Source organism: Carettochelys insculpta, chromosome 14 (genome assembly GCF_033958435.1).
Source record: "Carettochelys insculpta isolate YL-2023 chromosome 14, ASM3395843v1, whole genome shotgun sequence".
In the NCBI taxonomy this organism is placed as follows: domain Eukaryota; kingdom Metazoa; phylum Chordata; order Testudines; family Carettochelyidae; genus Carettochelys; species Carettochelys insculpta.
In genome coordinates, this window is record NC_134150.1 from 25,203,283 (window position 1) to 25,226,214 (window position 22,932).

Below are 22,932 nucleotides of genomic sequence, written 5' to 3' on the forward strand. Positions count from 1 at the left end.
TCAATAACATCTCACCCTATAGTATATATTTAAGAACTCCATCTCCAGTAAAACAGCTAATGCAACATGGCTTTCCCATCATGTTAGTTTCCAGTGCCATTTCTGCCATTCTAATTTGCTTTCAATGTCACCTAGAAGCATGAAGGAATTAAGTTTACAATCTTTGATATCTGAAAATTCAGGTAAAATATTCAGGAAATTATAGTTCGTATTTTTACCTCCAGCCCCAGTACATTTCCAATAAATGTTTGTCTTAAATGGAACAATAATACCTTCTCTCTAATCTGATACTAATATTACCTTTCTTACAGGTGTTACGGCAATTTATGAATGTCAGGAAGGTGCTAAGTATTATCACCTGCACATAGTCCTGCCACTTTCAAAGACAGAGGACTCAGATACCATGGTGATAGGCAATTGTATAAAAACTTGAATGGCAGAAAGGTGTTTATCCACCAGGAAAAGTGTAGAGAGGGTACACATTACATACATTTCACTACATTCTTACGCATCCTGAGTGAGCCACTTTGTGAACTACAATTCATTTTACTAGAGAAGGGGTCAGCAACCTTTCTGAAGCAGAGAGTTGAAATTTGACCTTTTGACACTTAGGTACAGCCCAAGTGGTGGTTGCAATTTTTAAAGTCACCTATAGTACTACTTACAACATGGTGGGGGCTCTGGGGAGCAGGGCTCTTGCCCCAGCCTCATGCTGCAGTGGGGGACTCCATGGCAGGGCTCCAGCCCCAGCGCCGTGGCGGAGGTTTGCGGGGGATGAGGGGGGGCCCCCAGCCCTGCACCACAGCTGGGGTTCCAGAGCAGGCCTCCAGCCCTGGCCCTGTGCTGCAGTCCCACACTCTGTCCCCACACCATGGCGGGAGCCCCACGCAGGGACTCCATGGGGAAAAAAGAGGGGACTCCATGCTCCAGCAACACACCACGGACTATGGCCCCACACAACAATGGAACTCTGGCTTCACAAAGGAAGCTTGCAGGGGAGTGGGACTCTGGTCCGAGCCCTGTGGAGTGTGATCCTGGGGAAAGAAGAGGGCTCTGGTCCCATGCTTCCACCCCTTACCATGCTGCATGGGGGAGGAGGGGCAGGCCTAGAGCTCCACCACATGCCAGGGGTTGCCGACCTCTGATCTAGAGAGTTATGATCAGCTTGAAGTTGGGACTTAGAAAGGAAACTTTCATGCAGCCTTGTCCATTGTGCCTGCAATCATAGTGTAAAGTTCCAAATTTGACTTTATCTTATTGACCAGTTTAAAAATTACATATTTTTAGAGTCTTTTAATAATCTCTGACTAATATTTTTCTAGAACATATATCTCGTTTTAGAGTTTGTGCTTCTGTAATTTAAACACTGGATTTAGAAAAGCTTGGGGAATGCCTGCCTAGCACAGAATTGTGTGTCTGGAAGTGACCTTGAGAATCCAGTCCCATGAACTCAAGGCAGGACCAAGACACTATGACAGCTGTTTGACCAGCCTGCTCTTAGAACCAGTCAGTGATAGAGATTCCACAAACTCTCTAGGCAATTTATTCCAGTGGTTGACCACCTGCAGCTGACCAAGCCTAATCAAAGAGTATCAAAACACTGACCCAAGGCTCAAAGAGTCTCCAAACACAGAATCCCGACTGACCCTGTTGCTGTAAAATGATCTGAAAAAAAAACCAAGCAGCCAAAAATCAAACAAGCTCACTCACCCCATGGTTAGTACTTACACATTGGTCATTCAGGAAGGGATTGCCTTCTCTCCTTAAACTGCCCTGTTCACAGTCTCCTGTTTGCTAGCATGTATAAAAAGTTACTCCATCATTCTTCTAACCCTGAAGCCAGTAAATTAAAGTCAACTGAGTGCAAAAATAATTAGAGGAAAGTGGAGATGGGAAAAGCCCAAATCCATAATTTACAGCTTTTTGAGGTTTGTGTTTTTAATTGAGAGCTGGTTGTGGAAGGAGAACTCCCTTTTTCTTTTTCACTGGCTCTCTATATTTGCTTATGGACAGAGTTTCACTGGGATAAAATAATTATGTGGGACTATTTTCCCAACAGCATTAGCACATGTAGCTTATAGCTTTTATTAAATGTTGCCTATTGAAAGGACAATGTGTGATATAACCAACAGGATCCTGATCTTGATCAGGGCCCCTGGGATATATGATACAATGTAACTTAAAAAATATTAATTTAAAAGGTGTATTCACAGGAACATTGGGGTGACCTCTGAGACTTTTGACTCCGCTTTTAGTTTGAATTAAAATGTTTAAATAAAGGAAAGAAATGGAGAAGGGTCTAGATTTCTCTTTTTTTAAGACTAGGTTCTATTGTTTTGTTCAGGGCTCTTTCATTTTGCTCAGGAATGAGATTTCTAAAGCTCAAATTTAGGCACACTCTTGTGTTGTAAATGCTAATAGAGATAACTGACCTTGACAGGCTCAGAAAGGATAAAATATTATCGATTATGACATGTTCTCTAAATAATACAATAGGAATCTAAAATTAAAACAACATTCCTATGAAGTAGACCTCTTCTAAGGCCTTGTCTACACTTACCTGCACTGATTTATTTCAGCTATGCAAATAGCATAGCTAAGTCAACATTCCTACCATGGCACCTTTCACGCTCTCCTGTTGACACCAGCTACTCTTATCATCATACTGGTTTAGCTTTATCAACAGGAGCAAGCTTGGAGATCTACTGTAAATGCGATAAATTGGTGGCCACTGTTAATTCATTGTGGAAGGGAGACAAAGCCTAATAAATAGAACAATGAATGAAGACCATTCTACAGATAACACCAATGATGTATTTGTCCTCCCTCCCTGGAGTTTAGTAATGCAACATCAGCCTTTGGCATCTTCCCTTTCTTCTTGCCTCCCCACCCTCACCCATTTTTGAAACTGTAGGTAAATGGTCAAACTACACCCTTGTCCTATCCAGCTGTCACTAGTATTTAATTATGTTTAGACAGGATCATGGTGTCTGAACCTGAAGATGCTTAAGTACTGGAATACCAAGATTCTTCATCTTGTGCTTATCAAGTACAAGTAGTACTATTGATTTCAGCCTTTTACTTAAGTGCTTTGCTGAACCGGGACTTTAGAACCAATTGTACTATATTCTGTCTGTGACTAGCCCCATTTCAATTTCACTGGCATTACGTTCAGTAATAACTGCTATGCTGGATAGCATTTGCAGAGCTGAGCCCAAAGACTCTCTCATACATCTTAGAGAAGTAAAGAGCTAATAGTTCATATGGTCCAGCTGTTCTGCCAATGCCAGGCAGGTCTAACTGGGGTGTTTTGTCCAAGCCAGTTAAAGATGACCCAGACTCCTGGGTCATTATTTCCCATAGGATATACCATTTCCTTAGGTGAGTATGCTCACTTAAATTTATAAATGGGATGCATATTTGGCCTACAATACAGGCTGTTTTAGAGAAGTCATCTTCCTCTTGAATGATGTAGAAACCTGTGAACTGTTTCTGTCATTCTCTCCACGTTTGCTATGCAAGATGCAGCTCATGCCATCAGATTCCCCACATTGTCACCCTTTATGTTTTCATATTGTTTAACAAGTGAAAAATAAATAGTGACACATGCTTCAATTGGAGCAAACAGGCTGTTAAAAAAGGGGTTTCTGTCAAGTGTGTTCCACCATATGATCATTTCCTCCAAATTATACTTTTTTTTTTATATTCTGGTTTCCTCCAAACAAGTTGAAAACACTAAATGTTACATACATTATTAAAAACAAAATAATGGGGTGTAAATTGACCAGATACATGCAATTAAATTCACTGGGGTGATACAGTAAACTCATATCCAGCAGCCACAGGACCAGGTTTCTAGATATTCAAATATTCTGGATAATAGAGGTATACCTAGCAAAGATTAGATATTAAGAAACAAACAGAAATGTATGCAGAGTACTTCATTAACAATAGCAGTGTACACTGTAAACTTATACTGTATTTGCCATATATGTATTCATTTTCACTGTACTGTATTTACGGAAAACTAAACTAAAATTTACTCATAGTTAAAATGCTGGTTATCTGAGAGTTCTGGATAATAGAATGCCAGACATGAAGGAGTTTACTGCATGTACATAAACTATTAGATCTCAAAGAAAAACCAATCACCTGTCTTTAGAAAAGGAGATGGAAAAATAAATGGTGTGCAAGGGTGTGTTTATTTATTTATTTCCTCTTGTAGATGGTACTGTAATGGAATGGCAGCTGAGAAGATGAGACTATGAGTGAAGAGTGTGTCGTAGAGATTGCATGCAGTTCATTTTCCTGGGTCAATAGTCGATTGGTTTGAGAGCAATAATTATGAGGCTGACGTGTATGTTCTCCTTCATCTTGCTGTTTGGAGCAGCTGGGCTTGTCGTCTTCATTCATCTGCAGGATCCAGAAGACATAGTTCCTCAGCAGACCCCAGGTTAGCTGTTCAATTTCTATTCAGTAATTCTGTCCTGTCTCTTTGACAGTGTTTGCATACGTTACACAAGTGATGTGAGCATATTTGTTTCTTCTGACTCATATTTCATTTTTATAAGTGCAACCTTGGTACTAAATATTTGCTCAAAATAAATCTTGCTTAAAAATGCAATTCAGTTCAATAAAGAATGCCAGGTTATGCAAGAATCTTGGCTTTTCCAAGGATTTCAGCTTGAATTGAGGCAAATTCTGACCTTTGACTGGTGGAAATTCAGAATAACTCCACTGATTTAGGCCATGTAGCTACACACCTCTCAACCTGCCCATTGCCTGGCGGGAGCAGTGTGAGACACGGACCCAAAGTGAGGGACACAAAAAAATCAGTCACTCAAGAAACTTAAAATATTGAGCAATTCAATCCTTTAGTGTGAATAATTCACGATTCTTTATTTCTGATGTAATAATTTTCAACTATGAGCCTTTGCTGTGGCCATATCTGTGTGGAAAGTGAGTAACTTTGGGACTAAATGGAGTGATGTCCTTCAAACGGAGAGACAGTTGACAGGTATGCAGTGATATAAGCATGGGACTTGTGTTGACTTAAGTGATTTTCTACATTGCTTCATAGTGCAGATTGTGGGGGTGTCAGCTGCTACATGCGCTAACAGGTTTTTCTGGGTATGTCTACACACTGCAGGTTTGACTCACCATGATCAATCTGCTGGAGTTCGATTTTGTCGCATCAGTGAAGATGTGGCAAAATCGATCTCTCTGAGCTTGGCCGTCGACCCTGGTACTTCACACTATTGTGTGGAGGAAGGGATGGCGGCGCAAGCCTGAAGAGCCCTGATCTATACAGGGAACAAAGCCGATCCTGATATGTTGATTCCAGCTACACTAATGGTGTAGCTAGAAATGCATATCTGGGATCGATTTGTTCCTTTGCGTAGACCAGGCCTCTGTAACTGCATTGTAGTAGCCCCTGTTAGAGTCAACTAAAAAGTCCACCAGTTGGAACTGCATTATTGTGAACAAGGTACATTTTAGTTAGCACTAGCAGGGTCTATGCGGGGAAATTACAAAAGAATATTTTAGTATGCACTGCAGCTCACACCCCTCTAACCCGCACTGCAGAGCCATTCTGACAAGCCCTGGGTTACATACAATACCTCAGTGCTGAGCATAGAGTAATGAGTGCAGTAGGAAAACCTATACATAGGAATGCCAATGGAGTTACTCTAGATTCACTCTGGTGTAAGAGAGAGCAGAGTTTGGACCATTGTATTCTCTCTCATACTGGATATTGTCATTTGATTGAAATTACTTTTATTTGATTGTCACAAATAATGTGCCCTTTGTAATATTGTGTGTATTCTAAAGGCAAAATATTACCACCATGTTAAAGAAGCTGTCCCCCGACACACTGAGCTCTGGAATTGTCATTACATTAAGTGCTGGCCTCTGCATCCAGACTTATTAAGTGCTTGTCTCTGTATCATCAAACATGCTTAAGCATTAATATATTTGTTATGTACACCAACTGTACTCTAATTTTGAAAGCAGCCACTCAGCCAAAACTGTGGAAATAATGAATCAGAACTGTGCAATTGACTGAAAGCTGAGGTTTTGCCAATCACTTCACTTGCTTTTTTAATTTAATTTTGTATATTTAAATGAAAATTAGCTTGCATACTGAACTAACATTATGGACTAAATTCTATTCTAAGATGCATGTTCATAGCTCCATTTGAAGTCAACTGAAACTGCATGTACACATTTGAAAGAGAACAGGGCAAGAAGAAACATTTGAAACAGATTATGCCATCATGTGCTCCTTGTAGTAGCCCTGCTCACTGGCTTAGTGGGAGGATGCACAGAAGTTAGACAAAAGTTTGAACTGGCCCACAATTTTGGAAGATACTTGCAATATCTAGACACACAGTAGCTTATCAAGAGCTTGTATTCTTCACCTACCAATATTTTTGGGTTTTATGGTGAAAGTGGATTGGTAGTAATACAGGGGAAAAACAGATATATTCTAGTTCTTTCCTAATATTATATGAATTCAAGAAGCCTGAGTAACACACTGATTCTGGATCATGTCTTGTCGGCAAAGGGAGGATAAGCCAAAACCTCAGCAGATCTAGGAGTGGCATGGCATTTCCAACATAGCATTTTTTCTCCTTCTCCCTGTGCCAGGGCCTTCATGGGACTAAGCTCTGGAGGTGGGGAGGAGATGACTTAAGAGCAAGAGGGTTTGTGGCCAGGGCACCGACCCTCATCACAGTATAATATGCTCCAGTTCAATGGTTCTCTTCATCAAGATAGTTCTCTAAGACTTAGATCATGACTGCAAAATAGGGTTGTTAAATAGCGAGAGACTGCCTTCATTTTGTACTAGGACAATAATTAAATCCACTGCAAAAAGTATTCACATATGCGATTAACCTTTCCTTAAATAAATAAAATGCAGGTTAAGCATGAAAAATTTAGGTATTAACTTATCTTTCTTTTAGACCACAATAGAAAGAATAGGTAGGTGCCTGGACATTAATTCCACAATAACCCTGAGCAACTCCCTCTAAAACTAAAATAATTTTTTCCTCTTTACCGTGTGAGGTTCCATCCTCAGGTGTACAATGCAATGTTCCAGGTAAAATGTTAACTGGGTATGCTGCAGTTAAATATGTGGTTTTATTTGCGCATAAAAGATAGATGGCACCCTGTACTCTAGGAGGAAGTTATACCTGCAATATTGATCTGCTCTTGACACCATTGTTTACTACTCATTGGACTTCAGAATCTTCCTAATTATAAAATTCATTGGTTCTCATTCTACTTTATGAAAGTCAGGAACTTTACAGCACTGGCTTAAACTAGCCTCATGTAAGCTTTTCTGTGCTTCTCCAAAATTGCCTCTTAATCCTAACCTGTTGACTCTTGCTCTTCCAATCACAAGCCTCTCAAGCACTGACTGCTGTTTGTGACAAACTATGAAATGACTTTTGAGGTAGCCACAAAGACCAGGATAAGGCCCAGCTCATTTACACTTCAGAAACCAATCAACATTTGAACAGAGGCATCCTCAGAGATTAATCTACCTCAATAACATTCATGGGCAGGATGTAAAATGATTATTCCAAGGGTGAAGCCTTATTATTGCCAAAAATGTCCAGTCCTTTCCGTGATCCACACACCTAACTCCCATTTACATTAGTAGTAGTTAGATGGACAGAACAGCAATGAGAGAAATGTACTTCCAAAATAACAACATGGTCTGATTTTCGTAAGTGCAGGGCATCTTCAGCTGCCACTGAGCGCCACAAGGTCAGTTCCACGGAAAGTCAGGCCAATTGTTCCTTAAGCACAGTAGGCACTTTGTAGGACGTAGAAAAGACAATGTTCGTTTCATTACCAAGAGAAATAGCCATGTTTCCTTATTGCACACTGTGTTCTGTGGAAATCTGTCACTCTTGAAGAGAGAAACACCAGGTGTGCTTAGAACAATGTTTTCTCTCCTGCCCTTAGAATAGCTCCTAAAAATATTAGCTTCTTGTGGAGACAGGTTATTGCTGCAATTTACTTACATAATTGACACCCAATAGAACTGAATAAATGTATATGTTGTTATACTCTTTAGGCCCACAGATTCTATATAAGGAAGTTTTATTCATTGTTCTTTGCTTTCATATTTCCCATGTAGTTACTATGTAGCTGAATGTATTTATAATGCATTGAACCCTCATCTGCAACACTGAGTGAAATTCAACAAAGAACATTTTTCACCCCAAAAAAGCAGCACATTAACATTTTACATTCACCAAGCAGACATTTCTCACTGCTAATATGTTGTCATCTTTAATTTGGAATAGTGTAGCTTCTGAAACAAGATTAATAAAAATACTTTGGTACTTCAGTTTTATCTGTCTCTCTCCGAAATTGTTCTTTATTGTTTTAGTCCAAGCAACCATGATGGCAAAACCTTGATGTACTACTTAAAGCAGTATAAAACTACAGTCATAAAACTTTAAGTAATGCTTACATTACTTTCACTGAGCAAAGTATGCCTGACAGTAGCTGTTTGTGTTGATTTGTTACTATTCATTTATTCTTTCCCAGTGCTTCACATTGCTACCTAATTGTGATGCTGTACTGAGAAAGCAATATCAAAGTAATTTTCCACAACATTAGTTACAATTTTCTTCTGATCTGTCGAGTGAAACAATCCCATCCTGTTGGCTTCTGTGAACATATAAACCTTGATTACATTTATCTGTTGGGAACCAATGCTTACAAAGTATATATGCCCTGGATAGTGGGTGTATAGCCTTTTTTGCTGAGTGACAAACATTCTGTCTGTATAGTTATATTTATGTAATGCACTTGACTCTGAACAGACATGGCTGTGACAGACAGGCATTTATAGTGGACAAAACGTATTTCCCAAGCCAATACACTGAATTCAATGCGTATTTCTCTGGTCATTACAGAGACTAGCTTCACTTCTGATGGACACTTACTAGGCTTTTATGCAGAATGTTATTATGCTGAATATGTGGGATGGGGGGCTTATGTTGACAATTGGTGTGAAAATGAGATGGAGAAAGTAAAGAAATGTAATCCCCTACCAGGGAGTCTTTGCGAACCTTCTACATACGTCTCTGGCACTTTAACAACGTCTGCAGATAGGCTCTATCTAATTAAATGTTTTGGATTTGTATTTTAAAAAGTTAAAGGTTGCCTTTATGACTCTTGCTAGCAGAAAAGAAACCTTGGATAAATCACAATACCTTCTCCTTGCAGTGCACCTCCAAGTTATATGTTAAATTCCCTTGTCTGCCATCAAGACTTACCAATATAAATCTCCTGCCCATGATGGGAGATTAAACACCAAAAGGTTTTATATTTTTGTGAAATATTCAGTAATTGCCACTGCTCTCATTGTCTGAAGGCCTTACAATGAGCCAGCAGGATGACCTATCCATCATTACTGTACTCAGCAGTGAGGACTGAGATTTATAATCAAAAAGCTTATATAATGCCACTTTAGCACTGTTGGTTAGTGCCTATCTACAATTTTTATTTTAGAGCCTTAGAACTAGTCAGAACTCAGATCTGGGACAGCTGTGATAGTGCAGAATGGTGAAGTGTAATTAATAAAAACAAAGTCATGTTATATGAGAGTCAGTGAAGCTAATCTAAGTGATATTGAGGTGAGCTTAGGACTGGACCAGAAATTGTGAACTCTGGAACAGCCAGTCAGTGGCCCTGAGACGGAATTATGGTGATCAGTACTCGGACCACTGCTGTAAAGTTGCACCATCTACTGCATCTTTGAGAATGGAATTTTTTTCCTCTGGGATCTGAAATCAGAAGACAAACACCTTTAGTAATAGATCAAGTGTGAAAATTCATCCCAAAAGTTATGAAGATGTGCAAATGGAGGGCTAGAATGAAACTCCTGTGTACTACTAACTCTAGCAGAGGCTACCAGGCATAAACTAACAAAAACAAGCCCAAGACCCATACAACCTGGCAAAATCATTAAATCTCCACAATAACGCTATAGTCATTACTTCCTCCAGTCAAATCTTACAACACAACACTGCCTTATTTTCATTTGCTGCTTCACATTGGGGAGAGGAGAGAAAGAGATGGGAAAAAGGAGAGGGTAATTGTTATAATAAAATTCAATGCACAAGGGAGCCATAGTGCATCCATCTGACTGTATATTACAGCAGCCTGTGTGCAAAGACCAGTATTGCAGCTGCATTGTAATTCTCTCTTTCTTAATCACTTATTCAGAACACACAGACACACACACAACTACACCTTGTTACTTACAAATGCGAGTCCTGAGTCCTGATTCCATGTCCCTTTTGTACGTTGTGTTGCTCGTTAGTCATACTAGAAACTTTTTTTTAAAATCCATGAGAGTGCAATTGAAAATAAATTGGGGCATCTATAAATACAATTTCAAAACTAATGTGACAGCTGTTTACAACTTTTCTCTAGTATAAATTTTACCATCCTCTATGCTACTACCATCCACCCAAACAACATGCAAAATAATCTGGTAACAGTACAGATGAATGGGTTCCAAGATACATTTTTTTTCAATCAGCAGAAGCAGTACTGGTACATATGTGGAATTTGTTCAAAGAATGGATGCACTTTCTATAGCCACATTTGTTCTTCTCTTCTCTTCTCTCTGTCTCAAAGTCTCTTGGACCGAGCTTTTCCCATAGTGAGTAGATTCTGCCTTTCTACCTTTAAATCTTGTTCCAATCAGTTTGCTATTATTCTGACTGAAAGATAAAGAGCTATGGCCATCACCACTGAGGTGAAGCACTAGTTCTGGCAGTGGAGCAGTCTACACACCATTGTGGATTTGATTAATTTTCTTTCCATGATGCTAGCAATGGGTCTGGTTTTGAATATGACCCCATTTTGATTATGCAACAATGTTGTGCCACTTCCCATTCAGCTGCTATCCACAATGCAGTCATAAAGCTGTCTAAAAAGATACCACATAAACCCACTTTTTGACAGTTGAGTTTTTAAACAAGAACAAGAGCTCAGGGCAGGCATTCTCAATTGTCTTAATTGAGTGCAACATAATACCAAGGTTGTCTCTTGGATTGTCACCTGCCTTCACCTTCATGGTCACCTGGTAACTTCCCCTTCGCCCTGATTACATAACAACCTGGAAACAATGACAGAAGTTATTGATAATGTGATCTCAGGAAAGTGGTGGTGGTTGTTTAATATCTCTGTAATTTTCTATCAAATGTGGCTTAGATTTCAGAGAGCCAGTGCACTGAAACTGAGCTTGAAGCCCACACAGAAAATCTCAAATTGCAGCTTCCAGAAGTCCGTTTTTGCTGTGAGTACTTAGAAACTGACTTGTTAAGGAAGGTTTTGAATTTTTTTAAGTAAATCCTTGCCACTTCTTTGTAATGCCAGGCAAAATCCAAAGCCATCTGCCATAGGCGAGCTGCATTCAGTTGTAGTGCTTGGCAATGTCATAGGCAAAATCAACAGAAAAAAAGTTGTGCCAGAAAAAAAGTAAGAAATGATGGTTTCATAATCATCCTCCCTGCCCCAAAGACCCTTTCCAACAATTTTCAGAGAAGTTATAGACATTTGCAAAAGCTGATCAACAACCCTGAATTTTCATCCCATTGCATTTTTATTTAAAGAAAAAGCATTCAAATAATTTTGCAGAGAAAATGTAGCATTTTAAATCCTGCTTGTTGGGGGACAGGAGGCAGAAACTCAGACAGATGAAGGAAAGAAGGGGAGACAATTGCTTATCCTCTCCCAACTGGTAGATACTTAGCTAGTTTACAGTCCTGTTTTTGGAGCAAAATGTTACTTTAATTCAGCCCAGTTGTTTAGTGTCTTATATTGTACACAGTGGGCCAGATGCTCCCATGCTGGTTCAAGAAGGTATAAATCTCTCCTGCCTGCACCCTTACACTTGCAGGAAGGCATCTTTCATTGGGGTTTCACCTGTTAGAGCTGCTGTCCTTTATCTTTATCTCCACATGACCTCCGCTCCCTGTGTCGCTGAGTTGCAGACCACCAACGGGGAAAAGAGAGCAATTGCCCCACTGTGTGATTTAAAAGGGCTTGGAGAGGGCGGGGCAGGGAGGCCTCTGGCTGCCACTGCTGCTACAGTAGCAGTGGCTGGGAGCCCTGTGCCCTTTTAAATCTCCTGGGCAGGCTGCAGGGCTCCTACGCACACATGCAAGGTCATCCGTATGGAGGTACAGAGCCCAGAACATAGGTGCCACCATTTTTTCCCCATGCCTTCTCACTGCCCCACCCCCCTGCCTGTCTGCTGCTCTACTCCCTGTTTACCGCCTCCTGCCTTACCTCCTTACCCACCTGTTCATGATTTTATCTAAGCACAGGGCCCCCTAAAGGGCAGGGCCCGAGGTGGTTGCACCACTTTGCCCTACTCAGGGAATGGCTGTGTGCATGCTGCTGACACTGGTGGCAGCAGAGGCAGATGGGCGGGCACCTGAAAGTCCCCACTGTGTCAGAAGACTGCACCAAGCAGTGAGCCAGCAGCTTGCTGAGCACCACCAGTGCAGTCACAGCACCAACCAACCGTCAGGCAGGATGTGTCCATGTGGGCGCAGCTGGGGGGCGGGGTGGGGGGAGATGGACTGTTCTGCTCTGAGGCCTAGAATTGCTGTCCTTGGGCCTTCTGACAAAATTTACTGACTCGCTATACCCCATAGAATAGGGGTGGTCAAATACCAGCCCGCGGGCTGGATCCAGTCTGCCAGGGTTTGTCGTGTGATCTGCTGCCTACAACAGCTATGATCGCACGATACCTGCAGAGGCTCAGGTAGATGTAGCTCCAGTGACCTGCCATGGATTAACCCTGGCAAGCCACTGCTTTTTTATTGGCCACCCCTTCCAGAGAAGCCCAGGCCACACCTCTTTCCTTGCCAGGCCCACAGAAGAATGAGATCGTTATTTCTTTCCAGTTTCAGGCTTGTAATGAAGCTAGGAGCATTCTCATCCTGGTTGTGGGATTTATTAAAAATCTTTTGCACGGCATAATGCCCATAAGTCTAGCCACAGGAAGGGAAAAATTAGCGGCCACAATCAGAGCAACCGCTACCCATTTGCATTATCTTTATGTAACAACGCTTGCACACCTGCCATCCTACATGCAGTAGTTTCAGTAGTTAGACGATATTATAGAGAAAAAATTGACTGTTTATACTATGCAGGAAAATGAATTCATTTCACTGCACAATTATAGATTATTTAAAAAGAAGTACAATAAAATATTTATGAAGGAGATTTCTTGTATGTGGAGGTATACTGTGATCTATGTATTCCACTGAAGCTACAGCCAGTTACAGAACAGGGACATACTAGAATATACCAACTTGCCATTTTACAGTGGTTCATTGCAATTGTTTAAGGCCCACTCCTGCAGATTGTCTTCAGGTAAAACTCCCACTGAGATCAATGGGATTCTTGCCTATGTAGAGCTTGCAGGGCTGGAGCTCCAGCTGAGAACTGTTCAGTGTTATGAATAGTCAGCTTCATCTCAAATATTAATCAAGATATATTTATTTTAATAACCTATTAAAGTAAAAGCTGTACCTTGCGTTACAGTCTCCATTTATTTAGTCCCGGATATGGTTATTACCTTATAAACAGGAAGCACCCTCGAGTTGTTACCTAATTAAAACTGGGGCACAGCAACTTTTGCATATATGAACATCTCATTCTCATGCTATTGATGGCAATTAAGCTATGCAATTAAGTTACTCCAGAGCATACAAAGTCAGATATTATTTATTATATGCTGCTGTGTTCAGTGCTGTACAGCAGAACATTAAAGACAATCCCAGCTCCCATGACATAACTCCACCGTGTACCGTGGAATTATATCAGATATAAATTTGGTCCATTATGGCTTTTTTAATCTCTGTGAAATTGCAATCAGTGCAGTCACAGAGGTGTAGAAAGGAATGCTTAAATTTTATACAAAACATTAGGAAAACTAAATTCTATCATGAGTATCAAGGAAACTGAGTAGCTAGTAAAGGGAAGAAAACCAAAAGATAGAGATGAGCTGCAAACATATGTAGAAATCTCAGTCCAAATTGTGTACACTAGCTCAGCCAGAAATTAGGAACTTGATACAGGAAGTACTACACAGAATTTTAGGGTAAAAGTTTAGATTGGACAATCATAATTGTCCTTTCTGGCCTTAAAAATCTGTGAAACATGAAGAAATATATATAACTGGGGCCAAGGTCTGGACATAGTAAAGTCAGTGGCACCTACCACTCACTTCTATGTAAATATCTTTATGCCTTATATTAGTTCTCATGGTCCCTGACTATGCAATGAGGGTCATACAGACTCTGTGCTCAGTGGAACTGTGGACATGCAAAAGGGTCTGCCTAAGATGAATCTGTTGCAGGAATGTGGCTCTAATCTGCTATATGTAACTCTTTGTATTCTACGCCTTGACATACGTTATTTTGTAGCAAGCGAGCTTTGTTTGCTCTTTTTTTGCAGAAAAGCAGCCATGGAAATAACTTCAGTTAGGCGCACACACATATTTTAAAAGTAAAAACAAACATATTTAAAACCAAGAGCAAAATGTTTAATTAAATTAGAGCACAAAAATCAAATTGCTGCAATTTCAAAATTGGTGTTAATAGACTGTAGACCCAGAATCAATACTCTAAAAGTTCGCAAGGGTGAGAAAATGGAGACAAAGGGAGCAGGCAGGAAATAATGTTCACTATGATGGAACAGGGGTTAATTAATTTAAACACACCAATTTCAATTTTAAAATGCAATAAATGCTCTTAAACATAACAATCTAATTAGGTACTGTGGCATGTGCATCTCGGAGAGATGACACATTCGCCAACTACATTTTTCCTCTTCCTCGGTTCCACAGATCAAATTATACATTCAGTATCTTCTGATTGTTCTCTGTCATTTCCTCTAAAGGCACTAGCTTCATTTCTTAATTGAGACCAGGTGAGGATAAGATCACCACAACAAAGTTAATGAAGCATGGAAGAGTGCTGCCATTTGCTACCTGAAATATCAAGCTGTATCAAAGAGAAAGAACACCTCTCCTAGGTGAGGTTTAAGTAGGTAAAACCGGCAATGAAAACATTTTCTGAACTTACACCCACCACCCTTGAACATATTCACATTTCAGTGTTTGTTAAGAAATGGGACAATATTTATAGCAAGCTCATAAGATGATCACACAGCCCCCTAAATGGGGAAATCTGAAATCACAGATTTGAAACCAGTCTCCTACAACATAGAAGAGTGAATTTTACTTCCACCCAGTTCACTTCAATGGTTGAACTGAACTTGATTTACCCTTCATATTAGTCATGATGAGATAAAAACCACAGTCCATTTCAATTATCCATTTATGGTTATTCATTTCTTCGCTCCAAGTGAATTCAAGTGACAGTCGGAAGAAGTGTTCTCACTACTCAAGCCCAGACTGCAGAGGCCTGATCCTGCCCCATTTAAATTAACCAGGTTTTTTGGCATTGACAGTAGGAGTAGGAGGATCTGATGCACTATGGATTTAAGTCACTCTTAAAAGGGACAAAGATGCTTTCCACTGCTCTACAGCCATCAAGGTGTCTGTATAGCTAACTCATATAATAATATCAGCTTCCTACCTCTTTGTTGCTATACTCACCTTTTGAAACCTATTCCAAATTAAATCCTAAATTCCTCAGAGCAAGGCTGAAATCATTGTCTCACGAAGACAATGGGAATATTACTATTGACTTGATGAAGCCAGGATTTTATGCATGTCTTCACAGATGGCTGTACAGTACCTACCATGAAGGAGGCATAGGCAGGACCTTTGTGTGATGATGCAGTAATAAATAAGTGACATATTCATGTAGAAATATACATACTAAAATGTCATGGTGGCAACATTTAATAAGAAATCAGGTTATTTTCAGACTCCAGCTGAGCTTCAGTCCTCTCTTCAATTTGCATCCTTCTGAATTATCCTTCACCCAGAACGAGAATGTCATTTTAGCAATCAAATCCATGTGCTCATTATTTCAGTTAAGGATAACTGCCTTGTGAAATTGTTAATGTTCCCAACGGAGCAGGCGGTCAGACAACATGAATTGTGTATTATTAAAATTGCTAAGGTTTTTAGAATGTTTTATTTTGCATCAGAACAAAATGGCGACCTTTCCCATTTTTTCATGAAGAAGCCCATAAGGGACACCCACCCCAACCTAAGTAGTAGTCCAGAGAAAAGAGCACTCATCTGGCCTGTGGGACACTATCACTCAAGCCCCTGTTCTCCCTATTTTGGAGCAGGGACTTGAACGTGATTCTCTTGCAAGCTTGGTGACCGCTATAGCCAATAGGCTATTAACTATTCTAGGGCAGCTGCATTTATGCACCTCTCTCTTCTCCTTGACCTGAGAAACCTTCTCAATGAAAGTTGTATTAAAACAGATAGGTTCCCATGAAAAATTCAATTTAAGTGAATCAGTGTCTTTTAGCAAAATACATTTTGTCAAAAATCTGACTAGCTCTACAAAGGAACCCTGTTTGGGTTTCTGTTTTTGCGAGAGGAACAGATCTTGCTAGCATGCCAAACTCCCTCATTATTTATTAAAAATGGAAGCTAGTGCAGAGGCCAACTTCATAGGAGTGACAGAACATTTACCATATAATCTCGCTAGCCAAGTAATTCAGAAATATACGCTGAACTACTGGAAAAAGAATTGACTTTGTTCATTAACACAATCGTTATAAGCCCTGCTGTAGGATTTAATGATTGACATTTCCTAACCTAAAGGCAGGACTGGTCCTTCTATGTTTCAAGGATTCTTTGACAGTAAATTTGCACTCCAAAAGTTCTCCCTGCATTGCTGACCCTCATTCCTCCCGGACTATGGGGTAATGTAGCAGGAATAACAGGACTGATTGGAATCATGGTGTGGGCAACGAGAGGGGTGATATCAGAAGGCAGAGATCTGGAGGTCCTTTCATTACCTCCTGTAATGGTGCAGGGAACAACAGATATTGACCTACGGTGCTACAAATACTTCATTGTCAAGTGAAGACTTACTTCTTATGGCTTGCCAGTTCTACTAATACAGCAGACCCTCGAGTTATGTGAGGTTCTGTTCCATGCACCTTTGTGTAACCTGGATTTTGTGTAAGTGGGGGGGTCTGGTTTCTTCCCTGGCAGAACACATAAGAGCGGGGTCGCGTACTCTGGGTTCGCATACTCTGAGACCTTACTGTGTAAGGAATTAGTGGATTTACCCAGAGTTGTCCAGGTCCTTAAGTAAAGTAAGGGTTTTTTTTCCTAATAAAAATGTACAGGCTTTATTTAAATTATTGTACTTTTCAAAAATGTTGTATTATTTTATTAATTTTTATTTCAGATTTCTTTAAAAAACGGATTTTTAAAATTTGTCCAATTAAATTTTTAGTAAAAATAAGTACTTTTTAAAAAGTGAACTCCATCAACTGTATTTTTCTTTGTCCCTAATAAACTCTTATTATTTCCTATGTTTTAACAAAAAGAGGGCTATAGTCAAGTTGGTTTCTCATAACATTTTCTCCTAATTTTCAAACCTCAAGCACTGATTTACCTGCACCAAAATAGAGCACTTCTCCAAATTTCTCCATTTCATCTCTTTTCTGTAAGGTTTATGCTTACTGGTTAACAAGCCGTTGCCTATGAACTTTTGACTGTGGAGGACTGAATGGGCTGTGGGAACCCAGGGGCACAGTGGGACCTCACAGCTGCATAGGACACCAAAGCCGTCACGGCCACAGTAGGGCTGGGCAGTGGGCCAGGTACCATGCCCTAAATTAAAACAGTTAAGTGGTAAAGGGCCAGTGCTTAACTGGTTAACCATTTTAACATCCCTCCTGCAGACTCTAGCTATGGGTTCAGAATGACCACAAACTCTTGACTTGAGCTGCTGGCCAATACCTTTTAGCTGCCACTGGTAAATCACAACAGGTGACAGCACTAGATGGAAACAGTGTTCTTCCGGTTCCAGATGCATCTGCCTCCAGTGCTACACTAGGGGTCATAGCAGGATACAATATTGCAATCCCTGAAGGGTTATGACTGACTGTTTTGGTTGATTTTCTTTGCTTCCGGTTTAACAATTGCACAATAACCAATTCTAAAACTGGACCTACAGTGTCCCCTACCCCCACCCCCACCACTTTTCAGTAGAATGAAGAATTAAAGCAGCCTGGAAGCTGCTATGTTGTCTTACACTGGGCCACCGTACTGTCTTTGTCACAAATATTACTTGATAGGAAAGCCACTCCCTGCAGGATACTTTAAATAGAGGAATACAATATGCCTTTTCTCTTTCTTTCTGTACATCTTTATTTATCCTAAGAAGCTTTTCTTGTACTTTTTGTACTTTTAGCTCACTAGACTGAGAAAAAGCTTCATCTTCTTTTTAAAAAACTGAGATCCAATGGATATAAAATTAGTGTACTCTTTTATATAATTTGAAATCATTAACTCCTTTGGTTTCATTATGGAAATAAGCCTCCTCATTGGTTTACCTGGGCAGGTCAGAATTTACTACTCCTGCAGATTTGCTGTATATTAGACAGTATCTCCATGCTTGTATGGATTGTAATTAATGCCAGTCAGAATCCATGAGAAATTCTGTTACTATATGCAGAAATGGAACAAATAGATGATCAATGCTTAATCCAATAAATGGGCTCTAGTCCAGCAATGAGATCTGTGTGGGTTGACCTGTTCTCTGGATTAGAGCTATAAATCACTTTAATTTTTCACCAGGCTGTAACAAACCATTGATACTCTGAAGGCAGCGAATACAATGTTCTGGTAAGCAGCACTCTTAGAAGAAAGTCACGTAAAGAGGACAGGTAGCTGTGAAACTCTGCTTTCATAATGGACTGCAAGCTGTGTGAGAAACCTAGCAAACTGGAAAAAAGAAGTCTACTTGTATTCATCCAAGTTTTTAAACGAGTTCACTTAGACTCTTTTCAGGCCCCTTTTGTGTTTTCTTTTCCACATTTATTCTAGTGATGAAGTTTGCTGGCAGGACTGCTTACAGAAAGAGAAAAGTGTAAAGGAATATTTAAGCATAGTCTGAGAAAGGCAGTTGGTTCAATTCATAAGTAAGGATATTTTCATCAGAAGCCTGATTTTAACAGTGATGTTTATCCAGATAAGGAACAGAAACAAACTGGGTCACCAACATGTCCAATCAAAAATGCTCAACAAGCAAGCTGAGGACCAAAAATTGTTCTAAAACAGCACTCAATAATTTTAAATGATGAAAGCACTGAAAAAAATTGTGGTGATATATTCAGGGACAATTTATCATAAAAAATGAGTGTCATTGAATTGCTCATGTGTTATTCACCCCACTCCATTGCAGGTTTTGTGCAGGATAATCAAACTAGGAAGATACATCAGAAGTTTTACTGACTTCCCGGTAAGACTAAGTCTACGGTAGCCCAGAAGATTGATTGACTTAGGGTCACTCATCTCGGGGTTCCATTTCGCAGGTCTGGTAGGAGACACAAAGCGTAAGCAAGATCAATGGGAGAAACTCTCCTGTCAACCTTTAGTAGAGACAGCCAAGTAAGCCGAGCACAGACCATAGCTAGAATTGCATATCTGCAGTTGACTTACTTTGCCTAGTGTGGACATAGCCTAAGAGACATAAATAAGGCATATAATTGTCTTTGTTGTAACTTCATATCATCCTGTGTTGGGCAAAACATATCTATATCACATTCCAAGTTACTGGGAATGCCACTTATGACTAGATGGCATTTCAATGGAACCTCAGGATTTCAGAGGTTTTTGCTGGACACAGCAGGCTTTTTTTTCAAGCTCTCGCTGCTTTCTTGCTGCTCCAGAAGATGGTAGAGTCCAATGAGGTGTTCAATACAGACCTTGGAAAATCTCCCTGTACAGAGCTCCCTTATACATACTTGTTTTGATTTGGAGAGTTTTCATTTAAGGCAGGATTACTGACATTTTCACTTGTTAGAATTGCATTTGATTTTGTGAAAAACAGCAAAAAAGATAAAATATCAAAAGGCTATCCACATTTAACGGAACCACTCTTCCAAGAGAAATTGTGCCTTTTTGGTCAGTTTCCTATCTCTTAATATATTACAAAAATCATCTAAATGAAAACAGAATTCTTAAAAGTACTATATAACAGTATGCAAATGAAAACTATTTCATAAAATAATTCCCAATTCAGTTTACTTACATTTCTCTAGCACAGCATATTGCAAAAGTGCACTTGTCTCCAAGACAGCTATATAATTTGATAAAAGATCAAGTGATTCTCATTAACAAAACAATTAAATAACTGTCAGAAACCAAAATAAAAGTTGGTCAGAAATTAACTAGACCCCATCTGGTTTTGAGTAAAATGGAAACGGCTCATGCAAATAGAAATGTTACTGTGGTTGGAATAACATGGGCTATAAACCAGATACCTATTTTAAAATACAGTAATTATGAAAACACCCAGATCAGATGTCTTTAAAGAAGAAAAACTGCAAATTACATGCTTTGCATTGACCTATTTGGGCTTGTATGAGCAGCATTATAAGAAAATTAGCATTTGTAAAGGCACTAAAATTGAAATGTATGACAGCTGCTGTCTCACTGGCCATGGCAAACAAATGGTGCACCAGTTATAGAAGTTAAGGGTTCAATAGATACCGTTTCTCAGAATGAATCATTACTCTGCAGCAGGTATACATTAGAGACTTAATTCTTCACCTAAAACTATATGGCCTGTGGCCAGCGATATATGAGATGTGCAGTATTATGATTCAATAGAAGTTTTCTGCAAACCCTCATAAAGGAGGCAATGCATAAATAATCTTATATAAATCTCTCATTGATATATATGTATTTGCTAAACTTACTTTCACCAACAATAACCCAGAAACACAGGGATCAGTTTGGAGGGGACCCCCCAGTTATTTGTGTGTACAGGGGTTATTGCTGGTTCCACAGGTCCATGTTCTCTACCACAATTTGGGGGGATGCTTTGGTCCCCATATATTCAACTGGAGTAGCATCCTAGAGCAGCTACATGGCTACTCTGTGACCTGAAAATGGGAAGATACCCTTTTCCCTTCCCCCACGAACATTCCTGGGGTTCTATGCCAAAGCTGAATGGTGTGAGTTTCAGCCTTATCTATCGGGTGCTTAAATTCAGCACTGAGAAGTCACAGAAACCAGTGGTGTCCAATCCTGAAGTCCTCACTATGGCAAAATTCATTGACTCTGTGCCTAATCCAGTAACTGTTTTAGTGAAGGTGCATGGACATTCTGGTTTGACACCCCAAACAGGCCAAGCCCTTCTTCTGGCTTTTATCTGAACAGGTTTTTATTTGGCCCTCATGTAGTGCTGACAGAAATATAATTGTGTAACATTTCTAGAGATCACTTCAAAAGGAAACTAAAGCAAGTCACAGTCTTCGCAGAAGGTGTAATAAACTCTAAAAGCTCAGCAGCAGAGACTAAAGAGCTACAGCCATATAGATAAAATATTTCATTATCTTGTTGGGTAAGCTTGCGAACAGTATCCATGTTTAATTTATGTATGCTTATCTGTCTTTCCAACTAGGTTTCATAGAAGAACTTGCTCCATCCCTTGGAAAATTGCAGTCACAATATTTGTTTTATCTTTATTTGTGAGCCTTTTGATAGCAACTTTTTATGTCGCTATCTTCTTCCTTTCCCTTTGGTAGCTGCACCTTGCTTATTCATCAAGGTATGAGTAAGCAGTGCTTTGTGTGCAATTCCATGGAGGCCAAAGAAAGGGAACAAGAACATCAGATGCAACCCAGCTGTTCTCTGCAACTGCCATTTAACTCTCCTGGCAAATACAGATTTTTCAGCTCTTTTCTCCTACTGCTTATTCATTTATTTAAATAAAAATAGAAAGAGAAAAAAAATCTGGGGACATATGCACAGATGTCACAGTCCCAAGCTTGTGATTAAAATTCATAAATCACAGAAGAAAGCTGCCCAAAAAAGCCTGTATGTGTCACCCAGCAGTGACTCCAGCAGCCAAGCTAGGTCAGACATTTCAAAGTTCCACAGAAAACCCTGTTTCGTTCCCATCTTCCCAAAAGATGGTTGCTAGAGGAGAAAGTAGGAACAGGAGAGGAAAAATTCTCAGCAGTCCAGGAGAAACTGCAGATAAATTACAGCTGAATATCAGCTTACCTTGATTTTAAGTAACCTGCTCATGTAAGCTGGTGGGCTCACTCACCAGCTCTATGCACCAAAGAACTCTTCAGGTACAGGATTCTGGTCTCTTTTCTTTGGGGATTGAGTTTATAGCTTGAAAATAACAGAAGTTCAACCTATCAGTCGTGTCCTCCGAAGTTGCTCTAGAAGCATTTCTACTCTCTCCAATTCTCTAGCCTGGATTACACTCCACAGGCCTTCCAGTTGGGAGCTGCATATCCATAGCTCCCCGTCCCAGACATAGGACAGGGAGATATGGGGAGGGAGGGGCAGCTCCATCAAGCCCTGGGGAGCCAGGAAGGAAGTGGCAGCCACCCGTGCTTTCCAGGGACCCAGGGGAGCCTCAGCTCCCAGACCTCCCCCAGAGCCCCAGGGAAGTGGCAGCCTCCCACGCTCCCGCAAGGCTTGAGGAAGTGACTTCCAGATGCAGCTGGCGGAAGAAGTGGTGTGGGGAAGACCAAAATACAGGACAATTCATCCGTTTCAAAAAATAAGTCAGGATGCCTTTTTGGTGTCCCAAATATGGGACCGTCCCAACTAATACGGGACGGATGGTCACCCCACCTATCTGCTCCCATGCACCTGTTCCAGCACCAGTGAGCTACCTGCTGGCTTTTAGGAGGATGAGGTGATTTTCAAGCTATCATATGAGCCCTCCTCTCACA

The 22,932-nt window shown here is 40.2% G+C and overlaps 1 protein-coding gene across 1 annotated transcript in view; it reads left to right on the forward strand.

The window, feature by feature from the left end:
* Positions 1-4,293: 4,293 nt before the first annotated feature.
* The window catches only part of CHST8 (carbohydrate sulfotransferase 8), a 239,589-nt gene continuing 220,950 nt past the window's right edge, over positions 4,294-22,932 (forward strand). The window contains 1 exon segment of the mRNA XM_075008974.1: positions 4,294-4,453. Within this exon segment, the coding sequence (XP_074865075.1) occupies positions 4,294-4,453 (160 nt within the window).